This window comes from Marmota flaviventris, chromosome 2 (assembly GCF_047511675.1).
Source record: "Marmota flaviventris isolate mMarFla1 chromosome 2, mMarFla1.hap1, whole genome shotgun sequence".
NCBI lineage: Eukaryota > Metazoa > Chordata > Mammalia > Rodentia > Sciuridae > Marmota > Marmota flaviventris.
The window spans coordinates 195952408-195975059 of record NC_092499.1 but is presented as its reverse complement, the minus strand read 5'-3'; the positions used below and the strand labels follow the sequence as shown (position 1 = coordinate 195975059).

General features: G+C 59.7%; 1 protein-coding gene across 2 annotated transcripts in view; it reads left to right on the top strand.

Annotated features, from left to right (window-relative positions):
• Bcas4 (breast carcinoma amplified sequence 4) overlaps positions 1–22652 on the top strand; it is a 53293-nt gene that overhangs the window by 6711 nt on the left and 23930 nt on the right. For both annotated transcript variants that reach the window (XM_071608992.1, XM_071608991.1), the window contains exons 2-3: positions 8902–8969; positions 16050–16167. In XM_071608992.1, coding sequence (XP_071465093.1) covers positions 8902–8969; positions 16050–16167 — 186 coding nt within the window. The remainder of the gene's footprint in view (positions 1–8901; positions 8970–16049; positions 16168–22652) is intronic.

Genomic DNA, 22652 nt, shown 5'->3' with positions numbered 1-22652 from the left:
TTGAATTGGTCACTCATTCTTTCGCTCTTCCTCAGGGGCGAGCAATTTCACTTACCTCCAAGCTTTAGACGTTCCCCGTACGGGCCACCAAATGCCACAGTCTGGCTGGGCACAAATGCCGCAGTCTGGCTGGGCACACAATCACGAGCCACCACACAGCTTGTAGATTCAAACAGCAACTCTTTATTCCCGAACTCACACCAGCCGTCTACAATCACGTTCTGGGGAAATCCACGTTCTCTGCCCGAATCCACGTTCTCTGCCCAAATCCACGTTCTCTGCCCAAATTCACCTCCACTGGGCTTCTGTCTCCCAAAATATACTGTCTGAATCCCGTGAGAACTCAAGGGGAACTCAGGCAGCAGGATACGCCCTATTCCCAGCAGGAATAATCTTAAACCTTAAATCTGGAACCTAAACTGGGAACGCCCTAAACACGATTATCTTAAACCGGGAACACCCTAATCTGCCTTGGTCCTTGAGCAAGGTCACCTACATTCAATGTCACTGCAACATGTCAGCAACATGGGGTACGCTGGCAAGGAAATTGTCATACCTACTTGGCTAATGGCTCCCAGCATCTCGATTCTTAGCCCCACATCTAAAAAAATAAATAAAATGAAGGTCCATCAATGACTAAAAAAAATATTTAAAAAAAAAGTACTGCTGCTTGGCTCCCGGCCCCGCGTTCTGGTCTAACTGGTGAGGGGCACTGGGCAATGGGATCTGAAAAGCTCCCCAGGAGGGCATTAGCCTGGGAGTGACCCAGTCTGCCTGTTTGGGACATCACTGTGACTGCTGCGTGGAGCTGGTGTGGACAGGTGCCCCAGGGCCCCAGCTGGGGATCCGGACTTCTCCACAGTCCCCTGGTGATTCTGACAGTCATCCTGCTTAAGGCCACCTGCCTGCTCTGGCCTGGACCTGAGTGGGGTCACAGGCTTGTTGGTGGCAGTGGGACCGGAGCCAGAGTCCAGGAGTGCCCCACGCCCAGCCTCAGGACCTGCTTGCCCTGGGTCCTCAGTGCCTGGTGCCGATGGGGGAGGAAAAGTCTCATGGGTGTGTGGACACCGTGCTCAGCCCAGGCCCTGGACGGCCAAGAGGTGGGGGCACAGGGGCTGGGGCCTGTGCGGGGCCTCTGTGCGCCTCCATCTCCTGGACATCCGGTGGTTGGAGGACGGGGCCAGGAGTCCACAGAAGATGTCAAGGGGTGGGGCTGCCGTGAGCCGTCTGGGGACGTTCGTCACAGTGGTAGCCATTGCACAGGTGTTTGCTGAGCAGGTCCAGCTGCAGACACCGTGCCAGGCGCTGGGAGGAGAGCACCAGGCCTGTCCCCAGGGCCCCCAGGGGCTCGTGGCGAGGGTGATGCCACTCACCCACGTGGCCCGTGGTTCCGCCCCGCCCCGTCTCTGGAAGCAGGCGACCCCAGGCCTCCCTCGGGGCTGGAGGTTAGGAATTTTCCACTCTCCAGGATGCCCTGGTGCAGGCTCGGGGTCTTGTGTCCCCTCTGCACCTGGGTACCTCGGGCCAGCTGTGGACGTCACAGTTGTGCAAAACACAGCTACTGCCTGCGCGGTCCAAATGGGCCTCGGTTCCTGGATTGAGTCACTGGACCTGAATTTATTCCTTGGCTGTGGCTGTGGGGAAATTTTGCTTTGTGGTTCATTTGAAGTAAATTGGAATCAATTGTTTTTAGCAATTAAGTTTTGTTTAAGAATTTTAAAAAGTACACATACGTTACCAGTCCAAGAGCCCATGACTGTGGCGGTTGAGCGGGTCGTCCGCTCCTGCCTGCAGAGGCCTGCCCTCATCCTCAGGTCCCCTTCGGGGCGGCTGCTCAGGTCCTTCCCCACCCCCACCCGTCCTCTGCCCACTCCTACATTGTCTGCCCTGTGGGTCCTTCTCACTTAATGTGGCTTGGAGAGCTCTCCATACAGGTGCACAGAGAACCGCCCAATTTTTATTATGTTTTTTCAGTGCTGGGGACCAAACCCAGGGCCTTCCCCTTACCAGGTAAATGATCCACTTCTAGGTACGTCCCTGGTCCTCTGCCTGATTTTTTTTTTTTTTTAAGAAAACTAGACAGATTTGTATCTGTGTGACTTATTATTTAGGTGACCGTTCTTCCACTGACAGTCACTTAGGTTCTGCGGAGCCTTTTGCTGTGAACACCTGAAACCCGTCACTGTGCATTTGTGCAAAATCAGGATAAACCCCTGGGAGGAGGGGACCGTCTAAGGGTGTGAGCATTTTTTAAAAATATCTTTATTCTATTTACTTATTTATATGTGGTGCTGAGGATCGACCCACGGCCTTGCACGCCCTAGGCAAGCACTCTACGCTGAGCACCAGTCATTGTTGCCAAATTACCTTCTTGGAAGTCGGGGTCAGGATGAATGTGGAAGAGTGGCCGGTCCCCTCTGGACACTCAGACCTCAAGGCCGAGGGTCCTGAGGGACCAGGACGGGTGTCTCTTCCTTGAGGAGGGGATGATTATCTACCCTGCCAGGTCCTCCCTGGCTGGCAGTGCAGACCTGAGGCAGCCGGAGCTCTCTCTGTGCCCCCAGCCAGGGTCTTTCAACTCTGATTTCACCCCTTTCATCCTGGACCTAGAGGAGAGCTGCTTCTTCTGCCCAGGTTGAGTGGACACTGTGGCTTCTACGAAGATTGTGGTGTGTGTTTAAATAGCGCTACTAAGGTATGACCCAGGCACATAGGAGCCACTCATTTAAAGTGACCAGTTCAATGGCCTGGCCTGGTCACAGCCCCCAGCCATTTCCTCCCCCGTCAGGGGAGACCCTGACCTCTCAGCTCTCAGACCCAGACCCCACCCAGCTCCTCTGTCCCTGCGGACCCGCCTCTTTGGACATTTTACACATTTGTGTCTTAAAGGCACAGCGTGACCCCAGGTCTGAAGGCGTGTTCAGCCCCCAACAGTCTTATTGACCATCACGGGTTTTTAAAAATTCACCAGGTTAGTTTTAGATGGCTGCCAATCGGGAGCATCGCACAAGTGTCTGGACCACATTTGTCCTGAACAGGCGGGCCTGCAGCTCCCACTTGGCACTAGCTGGTGCCAGGCAGCCGCCTCTTTCCATGGGGCAAAGGGTCTCTCTGTGCCCCAGCCCCCCACTCCCTCCCCCGAGGCTGAGCCTCGGCTGAGGTGTGGTTTGCTTGTGCTGCTGTCTTTCTTAAGACAAAGGTGGGACACAGAACTCCAGCCATTGGTAGAGGCATCCGTAGGCTGGCCTCTTCCTGACCCAACAGGTGACTGTCACCTGCCTGGCTTCTGTGTCCACGCAGGTTTGGAGACCCGGCTGGGTCCACGTTACAGACATGGACGTGGGGCTTGCAGCTCAGGGGGATGGCAAGCGACCCTGGGAAGCTGCTTGGTTGGCACCCTCCGGGTCCCTCCTGAGGGGGTCAGAGCAGTGTCCCCCACCCCCGTTTTCAAATGGGGAAACTGAGGCACAGGGATGGTCAAAGATGGAGTGGAGACCACACAGCACAGAAGGTGCGGTCAGGACGACAGCTCTGGGCTGCGGTCCTCAGGCAGTGGCTCCTGTGGGTGCGTGTCCTCCTTCTCCTGCTGATTTCCTCCCTCCCTCCCTCCGTCCTTTCTTTCCTGCAAAGAATATTCATCGAGCATCGAGCACTGTATTGATCCCCAACTGCGGGTAGCAAACGACTCAACCCGCTCAGCTTAGCACATGCCCGCGACTTGGAGGTGCCTGGGCGGGTGGCTGCTGCTGGCTGTGGCCGGCTGTGCTGTCTGCCCCTGCAGGTCCAGTGTGGCCTGGCCGTCGTCTGGCTGCTGGCGGTGTGCGTCTCAGTCTCCACGTGGCCTCCCAACCTCCGGGGCCTCTCGCCAGGGCCTCTGCAGCAGATCGCCTGGACTGACTCCCAGCGCTGGCTTCCAGGAGGGCGAATCAAGCTCAAGGCTGAGGCCCAGGCTGAGGCCCAGGCGTCACAGAGTGTCACTGTCTTGGTCTGTTTTGTGCCGCTGTGACAGATCGCACTGGCGGGGTTACTTGTGATGAACAGAAGGTTATTTGGCTCACGGTTCTGGAGGCTGGAAGTCCAAGGTGGAGGGCCCGTGTTTGTGAGCATCTTTCTGCTGCGTCCTCCCAACACGGTCGTGGGGGATTAAGCTTCCAGCATGGGGGGGGCACATTCCAGACAGAGCCACCTCCTCATGGGCACAGTGGCAAAAGGGCAGGTGGCTGGGGTCCATCTTTGGAAACCCCAGCTCTACCGTGGGCCAGGCCCTCTTCCGGGACCTGTAACAGAAAACTGAATAAAAAAAGATACCAAAACCCAAGATGTCTAGACGTGTCATCTGGTGGCGGGAGAGCCAGGGTCTCCCTAAGTTGGCCAGGCCGGACTGAAGCTTGGGGTCCTCCCGCCTCAGCCTCTCGAGCAGCTGGGATTCCAGGGGAGCTCCCCGCACCCTGCAAACGTCAGGGTTTCAGAGTGCACAGTGGAGTGACGCTCAGTGTGCTCACTGGGAGGCTCAAATGCTCCCAAGGCTCGTTCCAGAACATTCCCACAGCCTCAGAAAGGAAACCTCATAGCCCTTAGCAAGGATCCCCGCCCCTCCCATGCCCCCACCAAAGGGAAGGGCACTAACGCACTCTGGCCTCTCGCCTGCCCTTCTGGGCGCGACATACAAATGCGATCTGAAGCCTGTGGCCACCGTGGCTGGCTTCTGTCACTTGCATGGCTGGCTTCTGTCACTTGCGTGTGCTCTCCGGACCCTCCCCACTGCAGCCTGGACCGACCTGTTCCTTTTTATCGGGCAGAAGACTGTAATCCGTGGTATGCATCGACCACGCCTCATTGGCCCGCGCCCCAGCTCAGGGACACCAGGTGACCCCCACTTCTTGACTATTCTGGAATCTGTGCGAGTTCTTGCAGGAGCATGTGTTTTCAATTCTTCTGGGGAAGGAGCTTGGTCATGGGGTAGCTGCCGCCTTCCTCCCGAGGAACTTCCAGGCTGGTTTCCGGAGCAACCGCACAGCGGCACCTTCCACCGGGCTCTGCGCTGCTCCACTTCCTCCCCACGCTCCTGGCCCCACCTCCGGGATCACAGCCAGTGGGTGGACGCAGGGTGGTCCAGGGGAGGCTGGTCCAGGGGAGGGTGCCGAGCAGGGGAGGACCCCTCGGAGGAGGAGACTGAAGGGGAGCAGGCCTGGGGACCAGCGCGCAGGCTCCTGCAGTGGTCCCAGCAAGAGATGGCGCCCTGTGGCGGGGCGGCAGCGGGCAGGGAGGTTTAGCAGGGCCAGCCCCTGTCTGTCTTGGCCTGCCCAGCTGGGAGCTTGATCAGCCTTTGGGGAAGGTGGAGGAACACAGCCTCGTCTGCCCGTGTTAACGATGCCCACCAGGACTGGGGTGTGGCTCAGGGGCCGAGCGCTTGCCAGGACAGGCCCCTGGCTCCGTCCCCCGCACTGCAAAACAGGAGCCTACTCGCCGTCCCCGTAATGCCCGGGTGTCACTTAGAGCAAGCTCTTTGCCCCTTCCCCTGGGACTGGGGCAGTCTATGTCCCAGGAGTCACCAAGAGCTGCAGGGACACTCGTCTTGCTTTCAGGCTGGTTAAAGAGGCATGTGGGCCGCAGCCTGCGGGACCCGTTTCTGAGGCCACTTAGGGGATTATCTTGAGAGAAAATCGTCCCAAGAGTGATCTGTGGGCCTGCTGGGGTGGCCGATCCCAGCTCCTTTCTGTGGGCCAGGAATGTCTGGGGCTTGTTCCTCCTGAAGCCAGCCAAACAGGCGGCAAGGACATTCTTGGCCCTTCCTGCTCTTGGGCACCACCCTGGGCCCCAGGAGCTGAGGTTGGGGGGAGCGACCACAGCCCACAGGCAGCAATGAAGGGACACGTCTCCCCCGACCCCTCCCCAGAGCATCCCGGTGGCTACAGACTGTAAGCTGTGGCCTGGCACGTGGCCCACACCTGCAGTCACAGTTACCCAGGAGGCTGAGGCAGGAGCACTCGAGTTCAAGGCCAGCCTCAGCACAGAGCAAGGCTGCCAAAAATAAGAAGGCCGGGGTGTGGCTCAGCGTTAGAGCACTGGCTTAGCACGAGCGGGGGGCCCTGAGTTCCATCCCCAGGACTGCAAAAGTCAAAGACAACAAACAAAACACGCCCCCCCCCCCATAAGACCTTCAGCTCTAGGTCATATTGCTCAGAGTCAAATTCTGGCTTTGGTATTTATTAGCTGTGTGACCTTGAGCAGGTGACTTAATGTTTCTGATCCCCTGTTCCTCAGTCCATTAAAAAGGGGAAAATAATAGCACCCAACTAGAGGGTTCTTCTGGGAATCGAGTGGGGTCGTCTCTACCGAGTGATCAGCCATTGCTTCTATCTCTCGGGAAAGAGGAGCATAACACAGCTGTCCCTTCTGTGCCTGTGTGTGTCAGCATCTGCTGAATGATTCAGTCACACTTTTGGTATCTGGTCAACCTCCTGACAACCCTGCCACCAGGACTGGGGATGTGGCTCAGGTATGGGTAGGCTGGCTCCTGTCGGTGAGCCACCAAAACACACAAGTGGGGCCACTGGGTTAGGTCCCAGGCCAGCGGAGGAGGCGGCGGCCTTGGCACCAAGGACAGACTTGAACTTGCCCTGTCTGGTCTTTGTCCTCTCCTCTCTTCTCTCTGCAGTGCTGGGACCCCAGGGGCATTTGACCACTGAGCCACGTCCCCAGTCCTGTTTTGTATTTTATTTAGAGACAGGGTCTCACTGAGTTGCTTAGTGCCTTGCTGTTGCTGAGGCTGACTTTGAACTTGCGATTCTCCTGCCTCAGCCTCCCGAGCCACTGGGATTACAGGCGTGTGCCACCACGCCCGCCCCCCCAGGGTCTTGCACAGGCTAGGTACACACTTTACCACTGAGCTCCAGCTGGCCCCGAGGCCTGGTCCTTTCTGAACTGGACTGTGGAGGTTGGGAGCTCGGGTGCATCTTGGGAAGGAGGCTCCCTTTGGTGGCTACAGGCCTCCGTGGCCCCATGGGTCTCTTCCGAGGTGTGCCAGCTGGGGTCTGGGTTGTTTGCATCCGGGCTCCTGGGGCTCTCTGGCAGCCCCTGCCCCCTCCCATCCCTCTCATTTCTCTTTGGATCCAAAGAAACATCCCACCTTCCCCTTCTGCCCTCGGCCCATCTTTCTCCCTAGCGTGGTGATGAGGTGACGTCACTGACCACAGTTTTATTTTCTGGGACCAGGGGATCTTCTTTCGTGCCCCCCGTGGCCCCTGCTCCTGTCAAGCGTCCCTGCGGCAGCCCAGAATACTCCCAGCTGTGAGATGAAGGTTCCAGAGTTTAAAATTGCAACTGGGTACTATTTATACTCCAGCCGGAAGGAGGCTTTTGTGCAGCGAGTGGCTTATTTTGTTGTGGCAGCGACGGCTCACGCCAGAGGCAGGCGCTGGGCTCGGTTCAAACCTCGGTGGGGACAAGTGGGTGGCGGGCAGTCTTCAGGAGTGGGATGGCCCCAGCCTGCCCAGCAGCCTCTGGTCACACGTCCCCGGCAGGGCCCTGTGGTCAGTGGAGAAAGGGCTCATGTTCGGGGGAGCCTTCTTGCTCTGTGGCCGCTAATTAAACGGCTGCAGCCTAAATGGGCTCTTTTTTTTTTTTTTAAAGAGAGAGAGAGAGAAATTTTAACATTTATTTTTTAGTTTTCGGCAGACACAACATCTCTGTATGTGGTGCTGAGGATCGAACCCGGGCCGCACGCATGCCAGGCGAGCGCGCTACCACTTGAGCCACATCCCCAGCCCCTAAACGGCTCTTTATAGGTCAGGAAAGTAGTGCAGGCTCCAGGGGTGAAGGCCGCACAGGTGAGTAGGCAGCGGCTTCGTAGGCCGGCACTGCTCCTGTTTGGTTTGGCCCGTGGGGTGTTAAAAGATTCTTTTTTTTTGAACCTATGCCCATATTTAATAATTGGGACCTTTCCTATGATATTAGAATTTCTTGACAAATGTTGAGACTTGGCCAACCTCGGCCTGTGTTTCCTGACAGCTGCTGGCGGCCAGTTGCTTGAGACCTGGGTGAGCGCCTTTGAGAGGAGCCCAAGCCGGTAAGTTCTCTCGCTCGCTTTCTCTTTTCAGTTCTGGGGCTGGAACCCAGAGCCTTGTGCATGCCAAGCCTGCACTCCACCCCTGACCACTCCCTCAGCACCCCAGTGTCTTGGACCCAACAACTGTTGAGCTTCAGACCCTCAGAGAGCCTAAGACCTTCAGGTCTCCTTTGTCAGGCCCGCTCCTCAGGGCTGAGCAAGCATGGTGACAGGGGTGCAGACAACCCTCAGGATGCCCGGTTAAACCTGAACTTCCAGTAAATAACGACTTCTTGATGGGCACAGCCGGGGCCTTCTCTGTTGAGCGGTTTTGTACACAGTTGTACAGAACTGCCCATGCTACACCTGTGCAGCTTATGCCACTTCTCTGAGGCTGCTGGGACATGCCAAGGTGCTTATCAGAGCAGGCTATGAGATGGGGGACTCCAACCTGCCTGAGACCCCTGATCCAGCCTCTTGGTAACTGTGGGACCTTGGGCAGGTTACCTTACCTCTCTGAGCCTTGGTTTCCTGGTCTGTACCACAGGGAGGACAAGGATGGCTGTGTTAACTCCTGCTAGTACTTATGTGTCTCATCTCCACTGAACGGTGCAGAGTAGATGGCCACTGGCCTTGGCCAGTCCCCTGTGGCCGGGAGTCAAGAGGGCTGCAGTTCATTGCTACTGAAACAAGCCTGCAGAGGTTTGAGGAGGGAAGGGTCCGGGAGGGCCAGGGCAGGTGACCTAAGGCTTAGTTTGCTTAACCAAAAATAAATAAGCAAAGGCAAGAAGCAGCGAGGAAGGGTGCCCGTCTCCCTGGAAACCACCGCTGGCCGCAGGACCTTCTCCTTCCAGGCGCGGGCGGTGGAGGCGGCCATCGAGGGGCTACTCGTGGCGCTGGAGGACTTGAGCCTGGCGACCTGGTGAGTGGCCGCGAGGCGCGGGTGGAGCCAGGCCCTCGGCAGGGGCGACCCCGCTCGGGCAGCGCCGCCCCGCCCAGGTGCCGCCCGGCGGCCATCTTGACCCCTCTCCCCGGGGCCGCTGCAGGAGGCGCGGCGCGGCCACGAGGTGGCGCCCTGGAGCGGCCACGCCGCGGGGGGGGGGGGGGGGGCGCTCTATTAACTCCCCCGCGGGGACCGGGGTCGGGGATAGGGGAGGGACGGGCGGGCGGCCGGGAGGAGCCCTCTGTCCCTCTGCCCTGCCGTGCGCCCCCCTCTGCACCCGGCCCCGGCAGGGAGACGTTGCCGAGGACCAGCCCTGTCCACCAGCGGGCGTGCAGCCCTGGGGGGCCATGGTGGAATTTTCTAGAAGATTCCAAGTTCAGTGAAGGCAAACCAGGAACCCAGGGTGGAGGCTTCTGCCTGGAGGTCCAGAGCACCCCGTCTTGTGGCCAGGTCCCCCTTCCCCCAGAGTGGACAAAGGCTGCCAGGCTGGGCCTGTCCAGGAGACCTAGGGCCCTGTGAAGCTCAGGGTCCACAGCCAGGTGTTAGAGGGTGCCCAGGGGGTGACAGTGACCACAGCCCCAGACGTACACCGAGCACCAGCTTTGTGCCAGGCACAGGCGTCTCGGTGCCCACCCTGGGCCAGCCTCTGGGGACATTGTTGGGAACAAGATGGGAACCAGCCCAGGAACCAGGTTCTCATGCAGAGGTGGCTCTACCTGGCGGCAAGGTGACCAGCAGGACTTTTTACAGCCAAATAACCGTCTTCCTCACAAGGTTGGCCCTTCTCCTGCCCAGGCCCCAAGATGAGCTGGGGACAGAGTCAGATCCATCCCCAGCCCCTGGGCCCTGTCCACGGAGGTGGAGGTCCGCCAGCCGGACCAGCCAGAGGGTGATGTGAGGCCCGGGGGTCCCAGAGCAGAGGCTGTCAGGGCCCCCTGGGGAACGGGAGGCTTACAGAGCAGGCAGCCTTGGATTTGGGGCTTGGGGGAGGAACAGCAGAGAAGGTGGGTCCGAAGACGGTGCAGACTGATGACCAAGGACATTGCGTCCTCACCTCCCCACCCATCCCCGGGCCCCCTGTGGAAGGAGGCCCCAGGCAGCCTGAGAGATGAGGAGAGCCCGGGGGGGAGTCCATGTGGACAGAGGTCACACCACCGCCCAGTCCTGGAAACCCGGCCGGGTGGTGGGAACTCTGGGTGCCGCCAGGAGCCCCGAGACTTCAGGCAGCACAGGGAGGTCCCCCAACCCCGAGCGAAGCCCTGAATACGGAGGTTGGGCACAGATGACTCCCGGCCCAGGGCTGCCAACAGCTATGTTGATGTTTCTGGGGGAAAAAAAGGAATCAGCTGCTGATATTTTTAGAATTTCATGCCCAAAGTCTGGATTTCTGGCTTCTCTTGGAGAAATGGAGATCTGGTCCCCCTGGGGGGCCTGTCCCCTCACCCCCTGCAAGCATCTGCCCCTGTGGGTGGCAAGTGTGACCCACCCCAGGGATGGCCACCCTGGGCTTCTGTGTGTTGTGACAGGGTCCCCGTTCCAGGACATGGAGGGAGCGGGTCCCCTGTGGCAGCGAGACTGCCTGAGGGTATCTGCATAAGGGATGTGCCCAGCCTGCTTGTCCACCCACGGTGCCTCTGTGGCTCCTGGGGGCATTTGGGTTTACAGTCCCTCACCTGTGTTCTGTGTAGTGCCACAGATGTCCCCGACTGTCCAGGCCTGGCGTGCCAGTGCGTGTGCCCTGTGTCAGCAGGTTCCACAGCTGTGGAGGGGCATCAGTTGTCAGCCTGAGGATGGGAGCTCCTTCTCTTTATAACTGCTCTAAAATCTAAGGTAGGGATGAGTGGGGACCTGCAGGGAGCAGGTGATGTCATGTTGTGGACCTCTCATGGTCCCCAGCTCCTCTCAGCCTTCAGAAACACTGATGAGTCCCGAGGTCCCAGAGTGGCCTGGCTGGCGCTGGGTGGCTTGTGGAGAAGCCTCATCCTGTTAAGACCAGGCCACCAGAGACCGAAGCCCAGCTTCCTTTCTGATGTGTTAATCTGTCCACCAGCCTGTCCTTGGTCCCCGTCTGTGACTGAAATTCACTACTCTGTCCAGGGACCTGTTCTGTTAGTACCCACTGTTGGTACACGAAGGTTGGGTCTGTGGGCCGCCAGGCACACCTCGGGCTTTACCTCTCGGAACCTTGTTTTCTCCTCTGTAACGTGGAGATGATGGCTCCTGTGGTCACAGCCTGAAACTTAGCGGTATAAAACAGCAGCAGATGTGGAGTACCTTAGGGCACAGAGGGGACAGCTCATCAGAGCCCCACGGCACTGCTGCCTGTCTACGTGGCTGCTTGGGCTTCCTCACTGCATGGCCGTCGGGCCACCATAGGCAGGAAGTGGAGTCTGTCAGGTCCCATGAGGCCCGGATATGGAAACTGACACAGGGTCCCTTCCGTCATACTTTACTGGTGAAAGTAACCACAGAGCCCACCAAGAACCAAAGGTGTGGAAGGGTGTGGACCCCCGCTTCATGGAGGAATGCGGCATCCCAGTCTGCTGTGACCTGCATTGAACAGCTGAGACAGAGGTGTGCACTTTATTCGTGTCACTAGAATGGCTGAGATTTTAAAACCACCAAGATAGCAAGTGTTCACAAGGATGAAGCACAACTGAAGCTCACCCATTACCCGCGGACATGCAAAACAGTAGGGCTGCTTCGGAAGTGTGTCTCATAAAGTCAAACATCCGCTCATCTACATCCTGGTCTTCCTAATCTGAGGCCATTATAAAACACAAATGAAAACCAGTGTCCACACAAAGGCTCAGCCACATATGCTTGTAGCAGCCCTGTTCCAAAGACCACAGACTGGGAGAAGCAGCCCCAATGACCATCAGCAAAGTGGTGGGGAATCGATGGTTTATGGAAATACTACTCAGCAATGAAAAAGGTGGGGGCTCCTGTACCCAGCCACATAGACGAGTCTCGCAGGCACGCTGTTGAGAGGGGGAAGCCAGACATGAGGCACTCTGGGCCACTCATTCCTGGGAAGTCCAGAAAGGCATGCCGATCGACAGTGTCAGCACTCGAGGGAGTTCGGCTTTGGGCGGGAGGTTGTGGCTGGGTAGAGGCAGGGAGGACTTCCCGGGTGATGGGTGTGTTCTGCCTCTTGCCCTGGTTGTGATCACGCAGAGGTGAGCACATGTTCAAATCCTCGGGTCGCCCACTGAAGACCTGGCCCTTCATGTCGTCCACACTTAATTAACCATTTCTGAGCACAGTGTCGGCCACACATCCAGGACCCATAAACGGCAGCTGCTGCTTGTCCCTGTTACCCAGGCAGAGAGGCCCGGGCAGTGAGGTTCTCCAGTGATGGGATCTGTAGGGCCTTCCAGCTCCCGGCCCTGGGGGCCGCCTCAGGCCCACCCCGGGAGCCGACGGCCTGCTCACGGGCAGGAAAGTCCCTGCTGGCCGAGGCCCAGCAGTTGCATTAGGAATGTGCCTGGGGTCACGTGCCGTGGCTCTCCTTCCTGGGGGCACCGAAAGGTCCTGCTCTGTGATGACGTCAGCACCTGCTGCTGGACACGTGGGAGGGAGGACAGGCTGGGGAAGGGTCTGCCAGGCCCCCGGGCTGACAGACTGCTGAGTGTGTGTCCTGGCAGAGCCCCAGAGAGCGCCGATCTTCCGTCGCCTCCGCTCTCCTCAGAGTGCAGACTCAGATGCCGCCGCGTGCTGCTGTGAAGGGGGTCGGGTGTGACCAAAGAGATGTGCCGCTTTCCTCTGACTGTCTTCCAAGAAGAAAGTGCCCCTGTAGCCACGGACTCCACGTTAGGGACACTCTGGGGAGTGGTGGGCTCTGTGGTTAACCCAAGGGGACCCCTGTCAGCTCCAGCGGATTGTCACTGTGTGGGACACTGGCGGGCTCAGTGTGACCAGCTCTTTTGACAAGAAACTGGAAATCAGGGCTTCCCAGGGAAGCAGCCTGGCTCTGAGATCTTGGCCTCGCTTGTTGGGCTGTGGGTCTTGGCTTTGGGTGTGACCGGGCAGATGTGACAGGGCCCGCAGAAGCTGCCTGCAGACCCGTGGGCACGTGGCCTGGGACCACCCTGATTGGAGTCCCAGCCCCCCACTGCCTCGCTCCCTTGTTTCTCTGGGTCTGTTTTGTCACCTGCAGGATGAGGCTGGGGTGGACCAGTGCCTGCTTCAGAGGGTCTGTCCCCAGCACATGGACAGCGTGCAGATGTGGCCTGGGGGTTTCGTGCCCTCTCGGCTGGCCTACACTGAATGCCCCTGAAGTGGGCTCTCATGTCCCCAGCCCATGCGGGAACCCTATAGGTTCGGGGCTCTCCCACCCCCTGGGACCCCGGCCCTAAGTTACTGCGGCAGGCCCTGCCCTCTCGCCTGCAGCCTCAGCCCAGGAGACACGGCCTCCTGAGGGCCTCTTGCTCAGTCCACGGCCCCTCTGTCCTTCAGGTTTAGGGAAGGGGGGGCGGTTCCTGGATCCTCTCCACTGCCCCCCCAGACCAGCCCCCATCTCCCCACCCCATCTGCCGCTTTAGAATCGACAGAAGCCCTGGCGGTTGTGGCCGGACCTTGCCACAGAGGGGTCGTCTGCCCTCGGCTGCGTCAGGGGTCAGGGGTCGTCGCTGGCCCTGTGGAGGGCAGCAGCTCCTAGCGAATGGCCTTGGGAGGAAAGGGAGGGTCTGAGGGCTTTTCCCTGTCCCAGGTGACAGATGAGGGGGGCAGGGACCGCACGGGAGGGTGGGGACTGTGACGGAGCCCAGGCTGCATCTGGAGCCTGGCTGGTGGCACCGAAGCCATTCACGGCCGAAGACGAGACCTGAGCCTTGGATCTCAAACCATCCTTGCATTCTGTCTGGGGCTGGTTTTCTATTTACAGACATTTCGAAGCTCTCTCAGACTGCCTCCCCCACCCGGTGTGTGTCTGGCCGGTGAGCGGGCAGCGGCGGGTGCTGCCTCTGCTCGGCTCCCACCGACCCCTCCTCCTGCCCCGGGCCAGCCTCCGGTGCCCCAGGGCACAGTGGCGTGTCCCCTGGGTCCCTCCGGCTGGGGCAGTGTTGGTCTCTCTCTTGCTCCTCCTGGTTCCACAGTGTGGTGACGGAGCGGTCGGGCGTCCGGTAGATGGTCCCTGGTTTGGGTTTCCCGCGGTGGGACGGGGGTTTGGTTCAGAGCACCACGGGGAGGGGCCTTCTCCTCACTCTGCCGGGGGCCCACGCGGCATCGTGCTGGTGTGGCCTCGGCTGCCCATCTGAGGGGACACTGCAGGTTCCCCTCCTGGAAACTCCCTGCCCCCCCCCCCCGTTCCCGTGTCCTGTCCCTGGGTGCCCCCTCCCTCGAGCCTTCCCGGGTTCCTCGGTGTCCTTGGGGACTGGTTCCAGGAGGCTCGCATCCCTGATGTCAAGTGGCTTAGCACTTGCACGTGGCCTGTCCCCACCCTCCGGGGACGTTATTTTTTTAATGCAGAGCTGGGTTGGGACCTGAGCCTGTACCTCCGAGCCCCACGCAGCCCTCCGGTTACTTCAGATCGTCCCTCGGTGACTCTGATGCCTAATGCGGTGCCCGAGCCACGGCGGTGCCTGTGCCCTCCTGTCTAGAGAGCGAGGAGGACGTCGTTCGCGCTGGGCACAGACAGGTTTTGTCTTAGTATTTTGACGGGTGGTTGATGGACACCAGATGTGTGGCCACGGGTGTGGAGGGCGCCTGCATTATCGGCTTTGGGTTAGGATCCAGTGACACGTTATCATTTGTCACTAGAGTGTTCCCGCCTGGCTGTTGCTCTCCCAGGCTGGCCCCTGTGCCCTTTGACACGTCCCCGGCCTTGTTCCCGACTGTGGTACGGAGGTGCCCCAGGCTCATCTTACATGTTCCCTGTCCAGCCCTGGGACCACCCATGTCTCTGCTTAATGCTAAAGTTGGAAACTTAATACCAGAACCCTTGGGCCGGGTGGGTGCCTCGGAGGGCCACGTTCACTCACTGGTGGCCCGTGTACCCCAGGGGTCTGCGGGAGAAGCCCTGTTCACATCCTCATCTTACAGATGAGCAAACTGAGGCTGGGGCTGGCAGGGACTGGCCTGGGGTCCTGGAGAAGGGGGGGGTAGGCCCGAGGCCACAGCCTGCTGCCACATGCACCCTCAGGACTGATCTTTGGCTCCGTGGAATCGGCATGAGAAAGAGGCGTCCCCGAGAGTGCTGGGCTCGGAGCCAGGTGCCCAGGAGATGGTGGCACCATGACCAGAGCTGAATTCAAACATCGTCCTGAGCCCCAAGTCCAGCTCCTACTGTGTCCACTGGTGTTCCTTGGACCGCGGGCCCCAGAACCTGACTCCGGTGTCCGAGGAGCCTTGGCTGAAGGGATTCCGCCCCGCAGAGCAGGCTGCAGGGGGCATGGGGACAGCGTGTGACAGTCCTCCCCCAGTGGATCCCCAGTGTTGGAGAGCCGTGGGGACGCGACCACAGGAAGGCAGACTCTCTCACGCACATGCAGAAGGTGGCTTGGCCTTGGCTCTGAAACAAAACGGAGGCTTCGGTGTCCCTCCGGCGATGACGGGAGGATGTGGCTGCTCAAAGTCCCCGGTCCCGTCTCCGGTCCTTTCAGGCTGAAGAAACTGAAGGTTAAATGAGATGGTTCAAGAAAGAACAGCCAACACCCACGCGTAGCGGGCGCCTCGCCGGCGAGCTTCCTGGCTTGTGTGACGTCATTAATGGATATTAGTGACAGTCATCAACCCACTAGTTGGTTAATTCCAGCGCAGTGAAAACTGGACTCGCCTCTGCTCTGGCTTTGAGAGGTGATTCCGAATCTTCCGTGTGCTCGAGGTCCGTGGTTTGCACATGAAGATGTCCAGCCTGGGCTCACGGCCCTGGGCTTGATTTTCGGTTCAGTGAATAATCCCTGGGTGAGTGGGGGGTCCTGGGCGTGAGGTTGGTCCCCATCTGGAACTCCACGTTGTCCTTGACTGGATGCTACGTGGCATCGTGGCCATCAGTGGGGCCTGTGTGGACCCCTGTGGCCCCGAGGCCGTAAGGAGGGTGCAGTGACGTGGCCTCACAAGCCGCTTTCTTTTTCAGATCAGGAGTGACACTTCACAGATCTTGGAGGAAAATGTCCCAGTCCTTAAGGCCAAAGTGACAGAAATGCGTGGCATCTATGCCAAAGTGGACCGGCTGGAGGTATGTCCAGGATAAGGGGGTTCCCTGTGACCGCAGGCTGGTCTGACCTTGAGAGTGTCGGCATCAGGCCGGCGGGGAGCTGGGGGTGAAGGGGGAGTGCTTCGTGGTTTTTTTTTTTTAACGACAAGAGTTCGCTTCCAACATTTAAAAATTGAGCTACTTTATATAAAAATCTGAATTTGAAGCTTCTTCTGAAAATCCAGAAGCACTGACAAACTGGGGTCCACATTTCTTTAAGTACTTTAATCTCCTTATTTTTCAAAGCATAAACACACTGGATGGGCACAGCCTAAGGACAATTCGTGGATTTTCATGTGTCAGTCCCACAGGAAGGTGACCCAGATGAGACTGAGCATCTGCAGGCCCTGGGCCCCCCCTTCGCTCTCCGTCTCCCCCTCTCTCTCTCCTGGGTATTGAACGTGGGGCACTTTACCAGCGAGCTCCATTCCCCATCCTTTTTGTTTGATTTTTGGTTTTGTGACAGAATCCCCCTAAGTTGCTGAGGGTCTCACCAACTTGCTGAGGCTCGCCTCAAACTCGTGATCCCCCTGCCTCAGCCTCCTGAGTCGTTGCAATCTCATCAGGCTGCATTCTTGCATAGGTGCTCCCTTTGCCACAGTCCCCACCACGCCCCGTTGCCCCCCATTGATTCCTCTCCCCGTCTGGTACTTGGCTCCGCGTCCCTCCGCGTCCCCTCAGAGGCTCAGCATCTCATTCCCCCCGCTGCTGCTGCTCGGCCAGGCTGGTTCCCTCCCTGTCCCTGTCTCCCAGGGGAGGGGTGAGCCCGTTCCCTGGAGCCCACCACTGGTCATGTGAGGCCGGAGCCTCACCCCTCGTCCGTCCACGTGTGGTCCTCAGCCTGGGCCCTGGCCTCTTGCTCAGCAAAGGACCAGGAGACAGGGCTCCCAGTGGCCCAGGGGTCACCTGGTTGGAGGGCTGGGCCCTCAGAGCAGCAGAGGGAGCCAGCAAGGCGGTCAGTACTGACTTAGCAGAGAATTAACATTCTTGTCAGCAGAGAAGGAGCAGGGGTATAATTAAAGCGATGCCCTTGGAATAGCTGATTCATTCACATTTTATTCCACGCGTTTGAGAGAGGAAAAGGAACTGGGAAGGTCTGTGCTGAGGCTCTCGCTGGCCGCCCGGCTGGCGGCCACTCCCTCCTGGACGTTCAGGCTACTGAGTGCCCCCAGGGGGCGGTCACAGCACAGCCAGGAGCACAGACCCGTCCTGCAGAGGAAGGCGCAGGGCCAGCATGTCCCTGATGGCTCCCTTGCTGCCGTAGCCAGTGACCGAAGGCTGGGTGGCTTCCAGCCCCAGTGCCACCTTCAGCCCGGAGGCCAGAAGCCCAGAGTGCCCCAGGGCTGGGCAGGTGCAGGTGTGTTCTTTCTGGGGCTCCAGGGAGTCTTTTCTCCTCCTCCATCTCCCAGCCTCTCCCACTCTGCCCCCCACTCCCTCGGGGGAGGACCCTCCTGGGGATGTGGGACCCTGGTGGCGCACGGTGGTGGTCCAGGCTGGCAGCCTTGGCTAAGCCACCTGCCTGGTCTGTCTTGCCAGTAGCGTAGCCCGTTCCGGGGTCTGGGACAGAGTGTCTTGGGGGCCACCGCACACTGCCGACCACACGCCCGGCCAGGCTGCTGCTGTGCAGGGAGGGGAGGCCGGGAGGGTCTGCAGGCCCCTGGAGGGGGAGCAGCCGCGGGCAGGAGGGCAGGGCCGGCACAGCTCAGGCAGAGGCCCGGGCAGGAAGGAGGCTGTGGCCCTGAAAGAGTCCCGGGGCCAAGGGCCATGTGATGGAGCAGGGCTGGGGACATGGGCGCAGGAGCCAGGCTGCCCAGACCTTGCCAGCCGAGGCCTTTGTCCCCCAAGGGAAGGTGGAAGTGGGAGAGCACAGCCCGTGGCTGGTGTGGAGGTCCAGGGAGGGCGTCCAGGGCCTGGGCCTTGACCCACCGGGCCAGCAAGCTCTGCCGTGGCCGTCCTGCAGACGGCTCCGCCCATGAGAAGCCACTGGCACCCTCCCTCCCACCCTCCAGTTGTGAAAAGCAAATATGTCTCCAGATGTCGCCAGAGGTCCCCTGGGGGGTGACTCCTGGCTTTCTGTGAGCCAGTGTGTGAGCCCCCATTTCCCTGCAAAAGGAGAATTGCTGCACGGGATGGTGTCAGGCCCAAATGCTCCTGTGTTCAACGAGCGTCTGTTGACACCCCCCCTGACGCGGTGCTGGGACACCTGAGGTGGGACCCTTGGTCTCCTGCTATCTGCTGGAGGAGCACCAGACAGGGACGCAGGATGGGTCTGACAGGGAGCTGTGGGAGCAGCCCAGGGGGCTGAGCAGAGCCAGAACGCAGGTCTTCCCTAGGATGGCCTTTCTGCTAAGGTCTGCAGCACGCCCTGGAGAACCCAGGCTGGGAACAGCCCGTGCAAAGGCCCGGGGGCAGGAAAGAGCAAAGCCCTTGGCTGTAGAGCTCCAGGTTAGGGATGGCACAGGACCATCAAAGGGGCTACTGTCCCTTTTCCCCTGAGAAAGTGCAAATTGATCACAGTAGCACCCCTTTATCCGTGTCTCACTTTCCATGGCTTCAGTTACCTGTGGTCAACCTCAGTCCAAAAATATCATGTAGAACGTTCTAGAAGCAAATACTTCATAAGTTTTACCTCTTGTGCCAGCCTGAGCTGGGTGATAAAAACTCATGCTGTCTACCCAGGCCACGTGTCACCCCCTCGTCCAGGGCACCCTGCTGTACAGGATTCCCACCTCTGGTGACGTGGCAGTCCCGACTGGCCCGTCGCAGGCTTGTGCTCCAGGACAGTGTGACGCTCACAGTCATTTTACTGCCAGACATTGTTAGAGTTGCTCCGTTTGCTATGAGCGGTTGGCGTCTCTGGCTGGGCCAAGGTGTCAAGTTTGTTGTTAAGCGAGGACAGGAGAAAACAGAGGGCCCCCCGCGGGTCCCCAGGAGTGCAGCCCCTGTGGGGGGTCCTGTGTCCAGGGCACGCTGCTGTCTCACTGCAGGCCACCTTCTCAGGAAACCCCTCAGCAGCCCTGGGCCCGCAGGTCCAGCGTCCCTCTGTGGCCTGCCTGCCCTGGACTCCCCTCCAGGGGGGCCGAACCGCAGTGGCCTTCAGCGTCTGCTTTCCCTCAGTCACCCGACGCCCGCCTCACGGTGGGGTCACGACTTCCTTCTGTGTCCTGGCTGAGCCCTACCCCAGCCTGTGGGCGAGCCTGGGTCCACTGTCCATCATCAGTTGATGGACGATGGGTGGCTTGGACTTGGCTGTGAGGAACAATGCTGCTGGACATCTGTGGGTGGGCGTTTGTGTGGGTCTTGTTTGGCGTGGAGTCAGGGCTGGGTGGAGGAGCTGTGGCTACGGGGACTCCTAGCACCTCCCAGCTGTGTCCCAAAGTGGCTGCCTTGTTACTCCAGCGGCCGGTCCCAAAAGTCTTGGTGGAGATTGTGAAAGGGCCTGTGAACAGGAGCCGGCGCTGCTGCGGGGCCTGGTGCTGGAAGGCCACCCCCATTCCCTGCTGGGAACAGCTGGGGTTGCGCGGTAACTGTCACCTTCCGCGGGGTGGGACTCTCTGGGCTGCCCTAGAGTCTCCCCAACATTGAGCCTGAGGGGCGCTTCCCGGCGTTGCTCAGAAAGTTCTCTGTGACCGGGTCCCCAAGGCTCCAAGAGGGCACGACTCCTGTAGCAGAGTTCGCATTTCCCGCCGGCGGACAGGAAACGTGGGACAGGGCAACAGGAGCCGTGAGAACCCCGCGGTCCCAGGGGGCGGTGCAGAGCCAGGCAGCCGGGGCTCGGGTCTGGCCATCCAGAGACCGCAGCCTCCCAGAGCCCGTGTCCTCGCCGGCCATCTGGGGACAGGCCGTCGCCCCTCACGAGGTCAAGGGTGCAGGAGCCGGCAGCCCTGCCTGGCACCACGCGGGCGTCAGGACAGGCAGTGACGAGGTGGCAGCTGTTGTCACTGAGAGAAGCAGCCTCGTCTGGAGTGACGGCCACGCTCTGCCTGCCAGCTGGGGGCCCCGGGTGACTGGCGAGTCAGTGGCATTCACGCTGAGACCACCCTGCTTTCAGAATCTGTGTGACCCACCCGGTGGGGACTCTCCGGCGGCAGTTGGTCCCGTCAGTTGCACCAGTAGAAACCGACCTTCCTGGGCGCCTGCTGTGGGCTCTGCGGCCATGAGACTGGCCTCCACGGCCGCGGCCCGGGGCCAGCCCCCCTCCACGGAAGAAAGGTGGAGGCCCCGCGAGCAGGGACTGGCCCAAGGCCCCGAGGAGGGACGTGCCAGTGGGGGCTGCGAGGTCTGTCCTGGAGCGCGGAGTGGCCCTGCCTGGACGGCACCCGCCCTGCGGCTGGGCCAGAGGCTCCGCTCCTCAGTCAACCCGCGCCTAAGCCCGGCCGCCCTCCTGCCGCCTCCCAGCGGCCTTTTCCCCAGAGAAGGGCAGGGGACCCCTGGGCCCCAGCCGTTCCCTCTGTCCCCTCTGCCACTACACCCTGGCCTGAGGACACACGGGCCGGCTTCATCCCAAGTCAGGTCTGCAGGCCCGGCCAGCGCCAGCCTCCCGTGGCAGCTTGGCCCTGCTGCCCTGGCGGGCGGCGGCGGAGCCACGGCTGGAACCAGGGCCGGAGCCACAGCCGGAGCCACGGCCAGGCCAGGGCCAGGGCTCCTCCCGCCTCGGCTCATGGAGGGTGAAGTCAGAGTCGGCTAGAGGAAGGGGACCCGCTCCCAGGTCACCTCCAGATGTGCTGGCCAGGGACTGCTGCGGCCAGTCAGGACAGCTTCCCCGCCCTGGGACCTCACACACACGCACACATATGCTCACACACTGCTCACACATGCCCATACACACTCACACACTCATGCATATATACATGTACACATACTACACACACACTGCACACACAATGCCCTCCACATGCACACACACACATACACTCTCAAACACACTCACAGGCACACACATGCACTCACACACATACACATGCTCACAATGCCCCCCCACTCACACTCTGGCCATCCAGAGACCTCACACTCCCTCACACACTCCCACATACACATACACGTGCCCCCACATGTACGCTCACATTGACACGCACACTCATGTGTACACACTCATGCACACATACACTCATGCATACCCACACATACACAGCACTCACATGCTCACACACAGCACATACACAAACTCGCTCACACTTACACATGTGCACACACACATCCTCACACATACACAAATACACTCACACACATGCTCATGTGCACATGCTCCCTCATGCCTACACACACACACACACAGGCTCATGCGCACACATGCACACCCCGCACGCACATGCCAGGTGGCTCCTCAGCCCCTTGGCCCAGTCGCAGCCAGAACCAGGCAGCAGTGCCCAGTGGATGCCTGCGGCTTGGGCTCACCAGGCCTCGTGTTTGCTGAGAAGGTGCTCGCTGCCTGCTCCCTGCTCCCTGCTCCTGCTCCCTGCTCCCACATGCACCCAGGCCCTCTGGGGGCCCCTCTGCCCACCAGGCCCTGGTGCTGGCTCAGCACCTCCCCTCGCAGTGCCACATGCTGGAGACGGGTGACTCCACAGCGGCTCAGGGGCACTGTGAGGACAGGTGGTCAGGGAGGACCTCTGAGAGCACACGGTTAATTCAGGCCTGAGAGACAGGCAGGGCCACCCAAGCAGGGGGTGCCAGGCACTGGCCCCGTGGAAACAGAGTGACCTGGCCACTGTGGAGGAACCCAGGGGATGGAGGATGGCTGTGGGATGGGGGCAGCGGGGAGGGCTGGGTGGAGGTGGCAGTGCAGGACACCCGGTGCCGGACCTGGTGCAGGGTTGTTTCCATTTCACGATCGGAACAAGCGAGGGAGCCCAGGGAGGCGGTGCTTGTCTGAGATGGCACTGCACCGGCCACCTCGAGTGAACACGCATGAACACGTGAACACGCATGAACACGTGCACACACGCGCTGATAGAGAAAAGTATGAAAGGGCACCAGAGGTCACAGAGGGTCGTGCCGGGCTCTCTGGGGCCTACGTAGCATTTTTTAAAGTGCGGGTTTATTGCTGGCATGAATAAAAACACAGCCTTTGCATAAAATTGGAATGTCTTTTTAAAAAATAATAACGTCTAACATTTAATGAGCTCCCTCTCCCTCTCCCTCTTTCCTTCAGTGCTGGAGATGGCACCCAGGGCCTTGCACGTGCCTGGCAAGCGCTCTGTCTCTGAGCCACACCCCAGTGAGCTCGTAATATGAGCTAAGCATTCAGCTTCTTTAATAAGGAGCTGTTGTCCGTTTTACAGATGAGAAAGTTGAGGCTAATAGGAATTAAGCAACTTGGGGAAAGGCACCTGGCTGAGGAGAGGGGGACTTGGATTCTAACCAGAGTCTGACTCCAGACAGCTTTTTCAGTTGGAACCTCTGCACTTGAGGCCTTGGGCTGGTTGGTCCCCGTGGGTCTGGACCCAGCATTCCTCGGTCTCCACCTG